A 19,058-nucleotide genomic window follows, 5' to 3' on the forward strand; every position below is an offset into this window, starting at 1 on the left:
TGGACTAAATGTGGACTCTGGTTTCTTAACCCATTATCATTTTTTTGTAATGTACCTTCATATACTGTAGTGAATTACATTGTATAGTCAACACCCTCTATGCATAAGTACGCAGGTAAGCCTATCTCCACACTTTTGTCATTATTATGATTCCCCTTTTTCTTCTTTCTATCCTTTCTCCTTTTTTGACTATCTTATATTCCCCTGTATACCTAATTTCACATCTTTATACATATTGATTCTATGTTGATATATAACTTTATGTCAGTATATGCTTTGTGTATAACCATATATTTCCCCTGTCTGTTATCCTTTACAGACACTGTCTGCCTCTGTCTACTAAACCCCCTCATGTTTTTTACGACATCCCCTCCTCCCCCTGCATTCAGACCTCTGTAACACTTTGTCTTTTTAGCCGTCCTTTGTTTTAAGATATAATCTGTAAATGCCATCAAATTGGTCACTATTGCTTCAGACTTGAAAAAGGAAGACATTCTTCCGAAAGCTTGTCATCTTATAAATGTATACAGTTGCAAGAAAAAGTATGTGAACCCTTTGGAATGATATGGATTTCTGCACAAATTGGTCATAAAATGTGATCTGATCATCATCTAAGTCACAACAATAGACAATCACAGTCTGCTTAAACTAATAACACACAAAGAATGAATTGTTGCCATGTTTTTATTGAACACACCATGTAAACATTCACAGTGCATGTGGAAAAAGTATGTGAACCCCTAGACTAATGACATCTCCAAGAGCTAATTGGAGTGTGAGATGTCAGCCAACTGGAGTCCGATTGAGATGAGATTGGAGGTGTTGGTTACAGCTGCCCTGCCCTATAAAAAACACACACCAGTTCTGGGTTTGCTTTTCACAAGAAGCATTGCCTGATGTGAATGCTGCCTCGCACAAAAGAGCTCTCAGAAGACCTACAATTAAGAATTGTTGACTTGTATAAAGCTGGAAAGGGTTATAAAAGTATCTCCAAAAGCCTTGCTGTTCATCAGTCCACGGTAAGACAAATTGTCTATAAATGGAGAAAGTTCAGCACTGCTGCAACTCTGCCTAGAAGTGGCCGTTCTGTAAAGATGAGTGCAAGAGCACAGCGCAGACTGCTCAATGAGGTGAAGAAGAATCCTAGAGTGTCAGCTAAAGACTTACAAAAGTTACTGGCAAATACTAACATCCCTGTTAGCGAATCTACAATACGTAAAACACTAAACAAGAATGTATTTCATGGGAGGATACCACAGAGGAAGCCACTGCTGTCCAAACAAAGCATTGCTGCACGTTTACAGTTTGCACAAGAGCACCTGGATGTTCCACAGCAGTACTGGCAAAATATTCTGTGGAAAGATGAAACCAAAGTTGAGTTGTTTGGAAGAAACACACAACACTATGTGTGGCGAAAAAGAGGCACAGCACACCAACATCAAAACCTCATCCCAACTGTGAAGTATGGTGGTGGGGGCATCATGGTTTGGGGCTGCTTTGCTGCGTCAGGGCCTGGACGGATTGCTATCATCAAAGGAAAAATGAATTCCCAAGTTTATCAAGACATTTTGCAGGAGAACTTAAGGCCATCTGTCTACCAGCTGAAGCTCAACAGAAGATGGGTGTTGCAACAGGACAATGACCCAAAGCATAGAAGTAAATCAACAAAAGAATGGCTTAAACAGAAGAAAATACGCCTTCTGAAGTGGCCCAGTCAGAGTCCTGACTTCAACCCGATTGAGATGCTGTGGCATGACCTCAAGAAAGCAATTCACACCAGACATCCCAAGAATATTGCTGAACTGAAACAGTTCTGTAAAGAGGAATGGTCAAGAATTACTCCTGACCATTGTGCACGTCTGATCTGCAACTACTGGATACGTTTGGTTGAAGTTATTGCTGCCAAAGGAGGTTCAACCAGTTATTAAATCCAAGGGTTCCACCTGCACTTTGAATATTTACATGGTGTGTTCAATAAAAACATGGCAACATTTCATTCTTTGTGTGTTGTTAGTTTAAGCAGACTGTGATTGTCTATTGTTGTGACTTAGATGATGATCAGATCACATTTTATGACCAATTTGTGCAGAAATCCATATCATTCCAAAGGGTTCACATACTTTTTCTTGCAACTGTAGTTAGTCCAATAAAAAAAGTATCATTGCTCAATGCAATACTCAACGTATAGATATATATACACACACACACATATATATATATATATATATATATATATATATATATATATATATATATGATAAAACAAAAAATGGTTGTGAGTATGGCGCAAAAAATGGAATCTACTGGACCAAACCAAAATAAAGATTAAATAGTAACACGGTGCCACCTCAAACTACCTATTGAAAAAGGAGGTACCCCAATACCCCCAGATTCAATACAGGTAATTTAAGATAAAAACAAGGGGGACAGTAGAATGAGAAAGGCGCACTGTCAACTATAAAACCCAGAAATGTGAATATATATTTCAATAGTAAGAGACCAAAGGGATTGAGTAAACACTAAATAACTACCTATACTTAAATTGTAGAGGGCCAAATAAAAGAAATCTCAGGATACAGTCATTAATTTGACTAGAAAATTGAGATAGACAATGTCAAAAATAAAAGAGCTGGTAAAATGGTGAATAGGTAGTTCACTAGACACATTTAAAGCGTCAAACAGTAATATAAAACAATAATATCAGAACAGTTGGCATTTAGCTTATCTATAAAAACATCAAATGTGCAATTGAAGAACTAAAATACAGAATGTCAAAATACAAATCATGAATTATACATAAAGTGAGGTAATAGTGTCAGCTCCCCCTGAGGGGGTTTTACTTACACTCCTCAACCTCAATCGAAATGAGGTAAGTGTCGCACAGTGCAGGTTAAAACTTTCTCTAGCTCCCAGGGGTTTGGATGCTTGCTGCTTGATCCTCCTATGGTCTTTATCTCAAATGGCCATAAATGAGTGAGATAGAAAAATAGAAAATAATAGTGCAACTCTGTTTGATAGTTAACACCACATATAAATTTATTTCAAGTATTCAACTCACATAAAAGCCCTCAATATATTATGAGGTAATGATCAGCATATACAGTGGTCTAAATAGACCTGCAGAACCATAACGGTTAGTATAACATAGTAGTTCAATACGATAATATGAGGATTCACAGCTCAGCAGTTCCAAGAAATATACAAATTTAGCAGACTGTGCTCCTGACGCGTTTCAAAGGTTTCTGTCATACACGACCTTCTTCATCAGAGGAGATTACCGTCTGCTTCTAAACTAAGTCTCTATAAAGCGGAGCCGCGACACGCCCCCATCTCACAGAGACACTGATTGGTAACATTCGCGGTCACATGACCGTTGCTATGGCAAGTGTTCAGATGCCGAAGCATCCATAATCATTATTGGCAGAGCTGACTAGATACATTTAGTTATTAAGCTCATTGTAGTGCATAAGGTATACAAGACAAAAGGCAATTATTAAATATTAAATCTTAAAACGTATACATGTCAAAAACAATAAAACGAACCTAAAAGAGATATATTTTATATCGCAACTGGTTTATGGTTAAAGTTAATAAGTTGTATACATAGATCGTTTAGGAAGCCCAGATAAGGTAAATGCAAGCAAATCAAGCGCTACACTAGGATACGCTTAAATTGGCCCTGTCACTTCAATTAAGTGGTATTATACAGTTTAGCCTATCTGTAGTATCATGACTGAGACCAGTATTAGTAAGTCACAGCTTATTCTAGTTTAATAAATTGGATATATAAATTCTTAAAAACTTTGAAATATTGGGTTGATATTATCTTGTATATTATATATTATACTAGCGATAAATAAACAGATTAAAATATATAGAGTTTAAAATATTAGTAATAAAAACTATTTTTCCAATAGTTTTAACTAGCCAATTATAAAAACCTTCTATAAAAAATTAAGTTTATATATAAAGTTAAAAAACTATACTTATATTTGCAAATACAAACTACTCTAGCACCTAAAAAATACCTATAAATATCCTAGAAATAGATAATAAAAAAGAGGTAGTGAGAAAACTTTAAAAGATATTTAATTTATTTTTATATTTTTGTAATGGTTTTAGAGAACTCTAGAAAAAGCAACAGCACTGTCAAAAAAATATTTTCAATAGTCTGGGGAATAGACATCAAAAGTGAATCCAGGATGACCTGAAGTGCGAAAAATAAATCGAATAAATTACTAAAAAATTATATATTAAACAATAAATAAATAAAATATATGTTATATACTATATTTGAGACACAATAATTTTAGCACAGGTCTTTAACTTTTATTACTCCAGAAAGGCCGCCAGGTCAATATCCTTATTCAGACCTTTATGGCCCAGCGTACCCAAGGTATAAATTCAATATGTCTCCCTTTTACGGAGGCTCAATTCCCTATTTCCACCTCTCTTGTTGTTTTGAACACATTCGATAATCGTTAATTTGAGACATTTAGGATTTTTATCGTGTTTATCTCTATAGTGAGCGGAGAGACTATGGTTCTTTTCACCAGACTCTATATTGTTAACATGCTCTAAAAGTCTCTTTTTATAGGGCCTTGTAGTCCTCCCAACGTATTGGAGACCACACCCACATTGCAGAAGGTACACCACATATTCCGTCCTACACTTACATAGACAGTTGATTTTATATCTCATACTACAGAAATGATGTACACAGGCTATACAATTCTTCCTGTTACATTTAAAAAAAACTATTGTGGCTTTATTTAGCCAATTTGTTTCCCGTCCTTCCACAGATTTTAATTGACTTGGGGCCAGAATGTTTTTTAGATTTTGATTTTTTCTGAATATTAGTCTCGGGTCTCTAGTTGTAATTGAATTTAAACGGCTATCTTTCTTTAAATATGCCACTGTTTTCTTATAATGTTCCTGATTTCAGGCGCACCTTCGTTATACGTGGTAACAAAATTCACCGACCCTACTTGCTCTTCTAGAATCTTATGCTCTTTTTTCTTTTCCTGTATCCAGAAGACTTTTTCTGTCCATTTTGTCCACTTTCTCCATTGTTTTCGATAGCCTATATGGATTGTATCCCCTGGCTTTAAATCTACTGTTTAAATTCATAGCTTCCTTCTCATAATCACTCGGTTTGGAACAATTCCTCTTCAATCTTTGGAATTGGCCCATTGGAATGTTCCTAATCCAGGTTTTATCATAGTTAAAACTATTGGAGAAATAGTTTTTATTACTAATTTTTGAAACTCTACATATTTTAATCTGTTTATTTATCGCTAGTATAATATATAATATACAAGATAATATCAACCCAATATTTCAAAGTTTTTAAGAATTTATATATCCAATTTATTAAACTAGAATAAGCTGTGACTTACTAATACTCGTCTCAGTCGTGATACTACAGATAGGCTAAACTGTATAATACCACTTAATTGAAGTGACAGGGCCAATTTAAGCGTATCCTAGTGTAGCGCTTGATTTGTTTGCATTTACCTTATCTGGGCTTCCTAAACGATCTATGTATACAACTTATTAACTTTAACCATAAACCAGTTGCGATATAAAATATATCTCTTTTAGGTTCGTTTTATTGTTTTTGACATGTATACGTTTTAAGATTTAATATTTAATAATTGTCTTTTGTCTTGTATACCTTATGCACTACAATGAGCTTAATAACTAAATGTATCTAGTCAGCTCTGCCAATAATGATTATGGATGCTTCGGCATCTGAACACTTGCCATAGCAACGGTCATGTGACCGCGAATGTTACCAATCAGTGTCTCTGTGAGATGGGGGCGTGTCGCCACTCTGCTTTATAGAGACTTAGTTTAGAAGCAGACGGTAATCTCCTCTGATGAAGAAGGTCGTGTATGACAGAGACCTTTGAAACGCGTCAGGAGCACAGTCTGCTAAATTTGTATATTTCTTGGAACTGCTGAGCTGTGAATCCTCATATTATCGTATTGAACTACTATGTTATACTAACCGTTCTGGTTCTGCAGGTCTATTTAGACCACTGTATATGCTGATCATTACCTCATAATATATTGAGGGCTTTTATGTGAGTTGAATACTTGAAATAAATGTATATGTGGTGTTAACTACCAAACAGAGTTGCACTATTATTTTCTATTTTTCTATCTCACTCATTTATGGCCATTTGAGATAAAGACCATACTAGGATCAAGCAGCAAGCATCCAAACCCCTGAGAGCCAGAGAAAGTTTTTACCTGCACTGTGCGACACTTACCTCATTTCGATTGAGGTTGAGGAGTGTAAGTAAAACCCCCGGGCCCTGGGGACTATTGGCACATGAACTTTTTCCAGAAGCACTTTGTGGACACTATTACCTCACTTTATGTATAATTCATGATTTGTGTTTTGACATTCTGTATTTTAGTTCTTCAATTGTACATTTGATGTTTTTATAGATAAGCTAAATGCCAACTGTTCTGATATTATTGTTTTATATTACTGTTTGACGCTTTAAATGTGTCTAGTGAACTAGCTATTCACCATTTTACCAGCTCTTTTATTTTTGACATTGTCTATCTCAATTTTCTAGTCAAATTAATAACTGTATCCTGAGATTTCTTTTATTTGGCCCTCTATTATTTAAGTATAGGTAGTTATTTAGTGTTTACTCAATCCCTTTGGTCTCTTACTATTGAAATATATATTCACATTTCTGGGTTTTATAGTTGACGGTGCACCTTTCTCATTCTACTGTCCCCCTTGTTTTTATCATATATATATGTGTATATATATATATATATATATATATATATATATACATATAGAAATAAATAGAACATATTCTGCTATTGGAATGTGAAATATTTACAGTAAATACATAGTTAAAACCTTTATTAAATATGTATATTGCATAAATCCCTTTGCCTGCCTTTTTTTTCTTATACCTGAAATCTCATATCTTTGAACCTTTATAACTTTTGTGTAAAATATGTTTTTTAATCATTTTTATTAGATGGTGTTATTATGAGTGTAACTACACTTTGTAATGTATTTTTGATGTGTTTTGTACAACTTTTTAGTTTTGATAAACAGTTAACCAGTACTCTGAAGTCATGGTAATAATTCTAGCATACTTTCAACTCATAATACGAACAGTAAGCCTGATGAGTGCAAACTTTCACAATATACCCCATATCACTTGGGCACAAACATTTGCGCTCCACTCATAATCTAGCCCTAAGTGGGCCAGTTTGCAGAAGTTGAATATTCCAGCTTCAGTAATTACAACATTGCTAGAAGCTACAAAGAAAACTACTGCATCTGCATATTACAAGATATGGGATTTTTCTCCTGGATGTTGGCTAGAGGTCTCAGATATTTATCTGTGCCACTTGCTGGAGTTCCTACATGATGGTTACCTACAAGGTCTTAGCTTTCAGACTCTGCTTTTCCATGCACTTTTTCATATCCTACCTGTCAAGAGATTTGTGGTACCTCCTTGAGATTTTCCGTTAGTCTTAGGTGCGATGCTTGATCCATCTTTTGAATCTTTGAGGAAGGTGTTGTACTGGTTTCTCACTTCGAAACGTATTACGATTATAATTTTGCCATCTTTATGTCCCAGCAAACAATCCATTCAGGAATGATATCTTTATTGTTTAAAGGGATATTAAACAGTATGATTTTTTAATATAAAATGTTTAATTATGTTAATTGTTGGCTTTTTCAAATTCCACAGAGTTTCTATAAAGTAATGGACACCGCTATGTCTAAACTTAAGTTTTAAGCTTATCTCATTCTCCTGCTGCAAACAATTAGTAACAGATATAAAATAGGCAATAAAATAGACTAGTAGAAACAAGATTGTGTGGGATTCCACACAGCCTTGTTTACACAAACTGTACTTTATTGCCTGGTTTATAAATCTTTCCCTAATTGTTCTTCACAGAAGACCGAGATAAATAGAAAGCATTTTCAAACATGGCAGCACCCATTACGTTATAGAATCTTGAGTACTTTATAGAAACTAAACTTTTACAAAAATACTGCTAATGGATAGCATAAACAGCTCAAGATAAAAAGAGACAGTGTCCTTACCAGGCTTCGAGACTCAGAAACTAACCAATTCATCCCACTCGTCGAGAAATGTGCTGGAAGCTCTGTCCGTCCTTACTGACACCAATCCGTCCCCACACAAGCTGTATCTTGCCAGTCTCCTTTGTCAGAACAAGCCCCTCCCTCTGCTACACAACGTAACATGTGTGCTGTGAATCAGCCAATGCAGATGGTGGATCCTCAGTAGAATTGTAAACTGTGACTTAGGGGCTGAACTTGGCTTGATTGGAAAAATCCCCATGTATACTCAAGCCTGAATAGAGAAGAAGGGTGTCTGAGAACCAGGCAGATGTAATCATGTAGATAGAAAGGAAAAATTAAGCACTCCTAAAATTTCAAGGGCTTTATTTTGACATAATTTCCATCAATGTAGCAGATAAAAAACGCAGGTGTATTACAAAGCACAATCTGCATACCATTGGTGACCAACATATCACATGATTAAATGATTGAACAACCAATCAGTACACACATACAATGTTTCACTTTTCAATTCAACTTGAATATTTTAGATAATAGTATAATCTATATAGTGAAATACCTGAATGCAAGAAAACAAAACAAAATAATACCTCTTATGATTCCAAAATATCATGTACTAGAGGAATGTATGCACATTTGCATCTTTCATATTACATATGCTAGTGAATCTCTACTCTACGTTGTATAGATTTGAAGCATTGTGACAGGCGTATGTTTTCTTTGTAACCCTCTATCATATTGGCTGGACAGCATTATAACCACCCTTTATGCTGTCATTAAAAAGTTATTTAAGAGACACACACCATTTGTTGACTTTTTTGGATAATGTTCAATGGCTTGAAGGTTTTTCATGGCTTACAGTAGATGTCTTCTCTTTGTAGTCCAGTATTCAACATGCATATGGCCTAGAAGCTATGGCATATTCTCTAAAATACATGACTAATTACAGCCAAAATTTTCAAGCATATATCTTTAGAATAGCTGAATTTCTATTGACCCATAATTTTTTCTCCTTTGAGGGAGAGTTCTTTCTCCAGAGATGTGGGACGGGTATGGGGTCAAAGTTTGCCCCCTCTTATGCCAACCTATTTTTGGGTTGGTGGGAGGCGTCCCACATCTTTGGTGATGGGAATCCCATTCAGGATAATATTGCCTTCTGTAGGTACATTGACGACCTCCTCATTATATGGAGAGGGGATACTTTACTATAAATCATAAGATTAATTTACCATGGAACTTACTGAGATCAATTTCCTTGATGTTACCCTAAGAGCATCAGTGTATGATGCTAGGGTTGAAACAACGCTATATTGCAAACCGATAACGGGCAATATGATATTGCATGTTAAAAGTTGCCATCCTCATCATGTAACGTACGCTATAACAAAAGGGCAATTGATCAGAGTGAAACGAAATTGCTCGGATAAATTGGAGTATACCAGGCAGAGTAATGATTTGGTAAATAGACTAAAAATGAGAGGATACTCGGATGGAGACATTTTAAAAGCCAAAGAGGAGATTGACTCTGAAATAAATAGAGCAAAGTCTACCAGACATGAAGGTGTTAACTTTATTACAGAATACTCTACACAGTATGAACAAATATGCAAAATAATAAGGAAGCATTTTTCTTTGCTTTCAGCAGACGATATGCTAGAAAAGGTTGTACAGGATGGCTGTAGGGTTACCTACAAAAGGGGAACTTCAATTGGTAATATCCTTTTGCCAAGTAATTTGAAGGACAAAAAGAAAGAGACTAGCTCATGGTTAACTTGTAGGGGTATGTACAGATGTCATCACATGACCTTCATTGCTTGCTCCCATGTAGACCAAGGACCAGAATTTGAGTCCTTTGCCAATGAGAAGCGTTTCAAATTGCAGTCTTGCGTAAATTGTCACTCCAACTATGTTATATACATGATTTGGTGTTCCCAGTGTTAACTACAGTATGTAGGGTGCACGACACGGGAATCAAGAGAAAGGATCAGGGAACACCTGTTGGATCCAAAAATTGGTTGCTTCCTCACTTTTGACAAAACATTTTATAGAGGTTCACCATGTGGATGTTAAGTTTCTGAAATGAAAGATTATTGAGAAAATACATATTCCAGAACGTATTGGAGACCGCAGCAGGTTGCTCCCAAAGAGAGAGACCTTCACCATGGATACCAGGTCACCAAAGGAGTTTAACTCCCAATTTGGTTTAATCAATTTTTGGGAATAGTGTCTTTAAGATTATGAAGGGGCATTCTGTCTTATAAGATAAAGTCTTTACATTTTCCCCCTCACACATGTACGTATTACAGCCATATGGCAGGTCTTTTGGAAACAATGCAGTTTGTCTATGTTTAGACGTAGTTGAATGCATACACAGTGTGAATACACTCACGCATCTTAGGGTTGTCTGAGACAAGTATGCCATATGCATTATTACAAATATGGTCCATAGGTTAGGCGAGTCTATAACACATAATAATGATACAGGATGTATTTTAGTGTACCACAAGTAATTTTCATTTATATTAAATAATAATTTCGATCTGCTTAGGTTTGTTCTGTGAGAAAAAAACCTCTGAGTGTATTGACGAACCTAGAGGGTACACCCCAATGACCAAAATGTCTTTTTGTGTCTAGATAAATAAAGGGACCTTTTGGGTGAGCCACTTCCCCAAAGAAGATTTTGGATGAAAGTTTCAAACCACTTGTATGAATTCTTAGTTCTAGTTTTAGTTTGCAACATAATTAGACTATATGTATATCTATATGGGGGGGGGGGTATTTGACAAATATGACCGATACATATCACATCATTATAACACATACATATGTACACGATCAGATCCTGTTTTTACAGATTAGGCAATGTCTGTAAATCTTCACATTTATACAATGTAGAGTAGAGATTCACTAGCATACGAAAGAAGCAATGGTACATACATTCCTCTAGTACATGATGTTTTGCATTCAGAGGTATTGTTTTATTTTCTTGCATTCAGGTATTTCACTATATAGATTATACTATTATCTCAAATATTCACGTTGAATTGAAAAGTGAAACATTATGTGTGTGTGTACTGATGGTTGTAAAATCATTTAATCATGTTATATGTTTGTGACCAATGGTATGCAGATTGTGCTTTTAAATACACCTGTTTCTGTTACTTTGTACCAGCATCTATGATTAAGGCATAACGCGTAAGATGCGTGTTTTTTATCTGCTACATTGATGAAGATTTTGTCAAAATAAAGTCCTTGGAATTTTAGAAGGAGTGTCAAATTTTTCCTTTCTATTTGCATACTTTACCAGAGCTGTCTCTACTTCACTGACTTTCCAGACAGTTGCTTCACTGGCGGAGCTTTGTCCAACTGCAGTTGTTTCCTAAATAAATGTTGTATAGAGCAGTGTGTTTACTATTACTGGTCTTATTTGCTTTCCATCCCATTGTACAATTTCTTGCCAATATGTTGTATTCATTATCATTAATAGTAATTTACCAGGGAAAGCCATATTTACTAGAAATTAACACCAAAATACAGCAATTTCTTGGCTGATATCCCTGTATAATAATTACCAGTTTCCCTACCTTGCTCTTGCCTGTCTATTTACTTCTGTACATAACTAGGGGGGCATTCATAGTAGACAACAGTCACTAATTTCCAGGGACAGTTTTTGGATTTTGTTGTATGTCCCTGGATTTTTTTGTTTGTCCCTGGAAAAGACCTCTCCAGGAGATTTGGTGGGCTGCAGCTGACCTGGGGCATGTGTGACACAAGTTAATGGGAAGGAGCTGCCGGTGAGGCTGAGCATGCAGCAAATATTCTGCATGGTCATTCAGAACAGGTCTAAGCAGGGAATCCTTGCTTCTCTGAGTGATCTGTTTTAACTGCCTCAAATCAGAAGAAAAAATACTTACAAACAGCTCCTCCACACTTTTTGTAAAGTTAAGAAGTATACCTGGATAAAAAGCTTGCAAGCCATTGTTCTTCCTCTGGTGACTGTGTGAGTACTGAGACCTTAAGAACAGTCTTTTGGCTGCGATCATTCCTCTTGAGGACTTTTGTGCACCAACTTATACAAATACAAACATAATATGTTTTTGTTTTTTCTGTTTGTCCTGGTATAGGTTTGAAGTTGTATGTTGTATGTTTTTTGTGTTATCTTGCTTAGGCTCTCTGAGCAGAATCTGATTGAAGTATAATTTGAATAAAATTCATTTTTATTTATCCTGTGTTCAACTTTCCCTTTCTTTAAAGGGACAGTACCATATGTCCCTTTTACTCTCTTTGCTTATTTCGCTTTAAATACTTTTCCAAGGAATGCACCAGATCTAGATTCAAGTAGTATTGACTTCTCTCTCCTTTTTATATATTATTTCCTATTGTAGATAATTTATTGTTTGCATCTTTGCATTATTTAGTCTGACCATAATCTTCGTATTTTAACACTCTGTATCGTCTGCAACTTACTGATTTCCTACACACAGCAAAAATATGAAAATCCATTTGCCCCCAAAAGCTCACCCAGTCCGGTGCTGTGCATAATCACACTGTAAGATCAGCTGCATGGAGTGTTTACTGTGTCTCTCCTCCTGTTTATAGTTATTTGACACACTACAGCCTAGCTCCTCCCCTGCACCTCTGCCCTCAGAGTATCATTATGTGTCCAGGATAACTTAGGAAACATTGTTGCTGGCTATTAGGACAGTGGATCTAAGGTAATTTTGTGTCACCTCAGTTCTGTGTGTCTTTAAGCACTCAACTGAGCCCTGCAATAGTGTAATATATAAAGAGGTGATCATATATACGAGCTGGGCAGTTAAAAATAATTGATTAGGAGATGGTTTATATTTCATTATAATGTTACTGCAATAGTGCAAGAATGCTTTTATTTTTATGGCCTTTTGGAAGAATTAATGACTGTAAAAAAATGTATTATTCGTCTAAATTAGACACTTTAATACACTTTGACTAGTGATGAAGCCTGTTTTCTGTTTACTGGTACAAATTCTAAAGTAAAGGAATTATTTTTACTCTTTAACATTTTTAAAGTCTGTTTTTGCATATGCTTTACTTCATGGGACATCTCTTCCTATGACGCCTCTTACTGTGTGTTCCATAGACTGGTATTGTCAATATTATGGGATAGGTGTAAGAGCTTGGTGCTTTAATCTGTATAATAAGCTCTGGATAAATCTAAATTATATTATTACTATCAAATTGGTGTGTTTAGATCACAGAACTAAATGGGTGGAGCAGTTGAACAGTAGCTCATCAATGCAACAGTAACCTGCTTGCTTGCTCTGCTGCAAAGTGTCGATGCTTGCAACTATGGAGGCTTGGGGATACACTTATATAGTAATTAGTGTGAGAAATGGCAGTTCTGTTCACCTACCATGGGAGGAGGGTGCTTATTGGTCATTATTTTCTCGGGATATAAGCCACAATATAGAAATTGATGTATTTTTATATGTGCATATTATACATCTGAAATTAAGCTATGGCTCTTATTTTGCTGTATTTGGTGTATACTCCAGCTTCTTTTATGCCAGTAGAAAAAAAACATAATTTTCACATATAATTTACAATAAAAGGAAGCAAGATTCATTTTTTTTTATTTATAAATATAATGACATGGTTTATGGGAATTACATTCTTACTTTATATCCCTTTATTAAGGTAACACTTCAATGTGTTTTAAAAGGGTCATAAGGGTTTTTTTTTTTAGATTAGTAGTGACAAATGTTTATTTAATTCTTCTATGATAATTTGTGCATATTGCAGTGATTTCCTAGGCATGGCTGATGGATGGCTGATTTGATTAGTTTGTGCTTAAAGGGACAGTCAACGCCAGAATTTTTGTTGTTTAAAAAGAATGTCCCTTTAAGCACAAACTAATCACGTGCATGAGCTCAATGTTATCTATATAAAACACATGAACTAATGCCCCCTAGTGGTCAAAATGCATTCAGATTAGAGGCAGTCTTCAAGGTCTAAGAAATTAGCATATGAACTTCCTAGAATTATCATTCAACTAAGAATACCAAAAGAACAAAGTAAAAGTAAATAGGAAATAGGAAAGTTGTTTAAAATTACATTCCCTATTTGAATCATGAAAGGTTTATTTGGACTTGACTGTCCCTTTAAAGGTGAATCTGGGAACTATTTTGCACAGGACTTAGAATAAAATGTGTGGTGAATGTACAGATAAAATCCCAAATAAAGTGCTGTAACATTAAATACTTGTGAAAGCCCTTAACCACTACCCAAAAGGGATAAATGAGCACTGTTAAATATAGCCACAATTATCTTAGGATAAAATATATTTGTAAAATAATTTAGGAGTATATATTGTCAGTATATTTAAAATATGTAGCTTGCCTGAAATCCTGTGGAATTTAGCTAGGTAATGTCATCTAATGAAACTACCACAAGATAAGCAATAGGGGAATGAGGAATTCCCGGCTAAAGATAAATTTAGACAAACTAGCTGTATGTGAAGTAGCACTTTGTAAAATAAATAACTTCATTTAACCTAAGCATGTAAAGAACAGTTCTCTTTCATGTAATATTACCCTGTTTAATCACTTGTGGTCTCAGCTTGTGATGTGTCCTTCTGGAAGAATGTAGTTTCTACTAAATATTAGAGAAGCTGACAACTCACAGCAGTATAATGTTTAAGAACGTCATCTTTAATTTATTGTTTGGCACCTGGGTGTTTAGTATAATCCTTAATAATGTTCTTTTTATATCCACTGAGTTCCATGTATGTGTACAAATATATGCTTTCTATATTTATCACTAATGGCTGAAACTGCTGTCACATGACATGTCTCTTAGATAAAGTTTAATATCTGAAAAATGATGTGAAAATAGTTTTTCTTCCATTCTAAGCATTATAAAACGGATTCTAAAGTTAAAAAAAAATCTGAGACAAGGATTCGTTGCACAATCATAAATTGTTTATTTACAGATCTGCCTATCACAGCATTAATAACTAGTATTCCTTTTGCCCACATCTCTGGAATCCATTATCAACTTTTCATCTATAATTCTTCATCTGTTGGCCTGCTTTGAAAACTCATTGGGGCCAAATTATCAAGCTCCGAATGTAGCTTGATGCCCCTGTTTCCACGTGACCCTTTAGGCTGCTCCATAACTAGTCCGCTGCCTCGGAGGCTGTGGACATCAATTGGCCCGATCGTATAGGATCGGGCTGATTGACACCCCTTTCCGCGAATCTGCAGGTGGTGGCATTGCACAAGAAGTTCACCAGAACTACTTGTGCATTGATAAATTTATCGATGTGCGGCAGACATGATACGCTACATGTCCGTCTGCACTTTAGTAAATCGGCTCCATTGTCTCCCAAGCCTATGTCACTTTTTAAGGTAATTGGCAATACTGTTGCTCCGCTAGTATGTGCGTATACTCACACACACTTACACAATTGCATTTGTATACACACACACATATGTACTGCCTCAATTGCAAATGCTTTTCTACTTGAATTCTTCACTGCTCTACCATTGAATATACTGTACATTACTAAGGATGAATGTCAGAAGTGTTAATGAGGGGGGATAAGAGTGAGGCATAAATAAATTAAACCGTTGTCTCAAAAGTATGAGTTCTGCACCAGGGACTGCCACAGTCTTACTGTAAATATCAGTCCCTGTATGGATCCAAAGGCTGAGTACTAATGTTAACATTATGCTAACCCAACACTCTGTATGAACTAAGGACAGGACTTGATGTAGAATATTAAGCAGGTGTCACTCTTTAAAGTAAATAGGAAAAGGCATATTTAGATGGGAAGAGAGGAAACAGATTAGTATCCAAATGGGTGATTCAGAAGAGAAGTAAAAAAAAAATCCAGAAGTTAAATTCACTCAGCAAATAAGGACAACATCAGGAGAAAAGGATAAAAAGTCAGTTATATCAGCAATAGAAATCAGTGCACTTACTGGTCACAATAAATCAATTCATTGGTGCCAAATACATGAAAGCACCTCAATAAATGAGTAAACAATAGTGTGAAGAGACAACCACCAGTCTAATGTCAAAGGGCACATTGTAAAATGTAAATAAAAATGATAGAATTGTGACAGTGACATACTTAAGATTCTTAATTATCCATAATGTAAAAGAAAATGCAACCTTTTCTCTTATCCTTGTTGAAGGATATAAACAATAGCTGACATTTAAAAAAAAAAAAATGAAATGTCATACACATAATTATGTCAGTGGCAACATATACAGCAGGAGAGATTTGCTTTTTTTTTATACAATGGGGCCTATCTATCAAGCTCCGTATGGAATGAAATAGCGGTCTAAAGACTGCTTCCCATAACCCTGTCTGCCTGCTCTGAGCAGGTGGACAGACATCGCCACAAATCAACCCAATCAAGTACGATCGGGTTGATTGACACCCCGAATCTGCAGGGGGCGGCGTTGCACTAGCAGCTCACAAGAGCTGCTGGTGCAATGCTGAATACGGAGAGCGTATTGCTCTCCGCATTCAGCGAGGTCTGTTAGATCTGATCCGCACTGTCGGATCAGGTCCGACAGACTGCTGTTAAATAGGCCTCATAGGCTGCAGATCATTTTAAAATGGTGGCACATTGACATTAAAAGAGGGTTGGGTACATGGACATCTGCCAAATGTTTTCAAATTAATCAAATAAGATATCAGTGGCAACACATGCAGCAGGACAGATTTGTTTGTTGTACACATGAGTTACACATGATTGTTAAATTGTGGCTCATTGAAAAAATAAAAAATGTCTGCTGGTCCTGATTAGTAAAAAAAAAAAATTGGATTGGGCAAGTGATTGTTTTTTGTAGACAGTGCATATAAAGTTATGGCCATTAGATAATCAAACACTGGATTGAGGCAATCAACTGTTTTTTTAAAACACAGCAAGATAGCCAAGTATAAGAACTGTAGGATTTAGGTACCAAACAAGGGTAATCCCAAGGGTTTGTGGATAGTAGGAGCACTCTTTATAGACCCTTCTATTGCATACAAGAATTATCTTATGTTACGCCCTATCCCTGTTTAGTCCAAGGGGTCGATTTATGAAGCAGCAGATGCTGCTTCCGACCCACTCCGCTTCAGGTCCGCCTGAAGCGGAAGTTAAGAAGTAGCCGTTGTAAGACCGCTGCTCCTTAACTCGTCCGCCACCTATGAGGCGGGCCGGACAGCAATCAGCCCGATCGCATGCTATCAGGTTGATTGGCACCCCCTGCTAGCGGCCGATTGCAGGGGGCGGCATTGCACAAGCATTTCACTAGAAATGCTTGTGCAATGATAAATGCCGACAGCGTATCTTGTCGGCCTGCACATTAGTAAATCGGCCTCCAAGTCTCATTAAGCATAACATTCTTTAAGGTTACCCTCAAACATCTTTTAAGAGCTTATCCCTGACAAAATAAAATGCTTTACTATTAAGTCATTTATATTTATTTGCTGTTTATAACTTCCCTTGTTTGAACAGTGTTCCTTATTCCCATCTTACTGGACACGTTCCATGTAGCCTTTACACCATAAATACCTTTTTTTAAGCATTATCATCACATCTGTTTGCTTTCACAATTGCTTTGTCAGTACATTTTTATTATGCAATATATTGTAACATAATATGCATTTCTATAAAGATACAGACTGTAAACGTTGTGCTATTTCACTGTCAAACACTGTGTAATCTCTTGTGTTTTACCAACAAAAAATATAGAAGGAACATGGAAGCCAAAATTAAAACTTTGTCTCAGATAGACCATACAGTTTTACAATTACTTCTATAAACTAAATTTATCTCTCTCTCTTAACATCCTTTGTTGAAACTTAGCTCCTTTTCATGAGAGGATTACTGTGGTATGCTCAGGAGCGTTCACTTATCTTCAGCACTATTTCATTGCTGTTGTAAACTGTGTTAACATAAATCATTTCCATAGACTTTAATGGAAGTACTTGTTGCCACTAGTTTATAGAGTTTACAACAACAATGGAAACTAGGCCTCAGTAAGCTAAGTTTAAGGAAGACGTAATTTTAAATTAATGATCCCATTAAGAAGAATACTATTTTCATTTGTTTCTAGGACTTCATTCGTTGGCCATCTTTCTGGTATCTTGATTGGGTTGTTATACACTCAGGGACCTCTGAAGACCGTTCTGACAAGAGCAGGTAATCAACCAGCTGTACAAACCGTCTTCACAGATCAGCTGCTTTTACTGTGAAGACCAGATTTTGAAGGCAATAATGTGTTCTTTTATAAGCCACACCTGTGCATTTAATGACTTACTTATGTGAGTTTAATGACTTGCTTGTCATTCATCACAAATCCTTTCAATATAATACTAATATTTTATTTCTAAAATAATGAATACAAAGCTTACCTTATGGCAGTCAAGCAGCCATTGGCATGATGCTATTGTAATAAAAATCTGCTATAAAACTGAAGGAGGCTTAAAGAACATAATGATTTTCACTTCAGATAAATCATAATGCCCACAGGCTAAAGACGTTGCAATAAGAAATTATTTCACTCAAATCTCACCGCTGAAGTGTTGAGAGATGTCTGGTTCAAGATGGTTCACATCAGCCCTGAACATTCTTAATTTGTTATATTAAATACAAATAGTTGTAGAATATGATATACCAGGTGAATGACTAGGGACAATCTATTAAATATAAGCAGTTATAAAATTCTAGAGAAAAGGTTTATTATGCCCATAAATATATTTTGTTTAACTTTAACAGTTCATGTAATTTGTCATTTCTTATTTGTGTTTATGAAGAAAAATTTCATTACTGATGCCCATAATAATTTCAGACATCTTACAAAAAGGAGTTTGTACTTTAAAGAACTACATGTTTAGGCTGTTACTAAAGTTATGTGAATTTAATATTTTCCTTGTGTTATTACCGCCAGGGAGCTAGTTGTATTGTTTTTGCTT

The 19,058-nt window shown here is 35.7% G+C and overlaps 1 protein-coding gene across 6 annotated transcripts in view; it reads left to right on the top strand.

Annotated features, from left to right (window-relative positions):
• The window catches only part of RHBDD1 (rhomboid domain containing 1), a 526,647-nt gene that overhangs the window by 350,440 nt on the left and 157,149 nt on the right, over nt 1–19,058 (top strand). For all 6 annotated transcript variants that reach the window (XM_053710028.1, XM_053710024.1, XM_053710023.1 and 3 more), the window contains one exon: nt 18,200–18,285. In XM_053710028.1, coding sequence (XP_053566003.1) covers nt 18,200–18,285 — 86 coding nt within the window. The remainder of the gene's footprint in view (nt 1–18,199; nt 18,286–19,058) is intronic.

Source organism: Bombina bombina, chromosome 4 (assembly GCF_027579735.1).
Source record: "Bombina bombina isolate aBomBom1 chromosome 4, aBomBom1.pri, whole genome shotgun sequence".
NCBI lineage: Eukaryota > Metazoa > Chordata > Amphibia > Anura > Bombinatoridae > Bombina > Bombina bombina.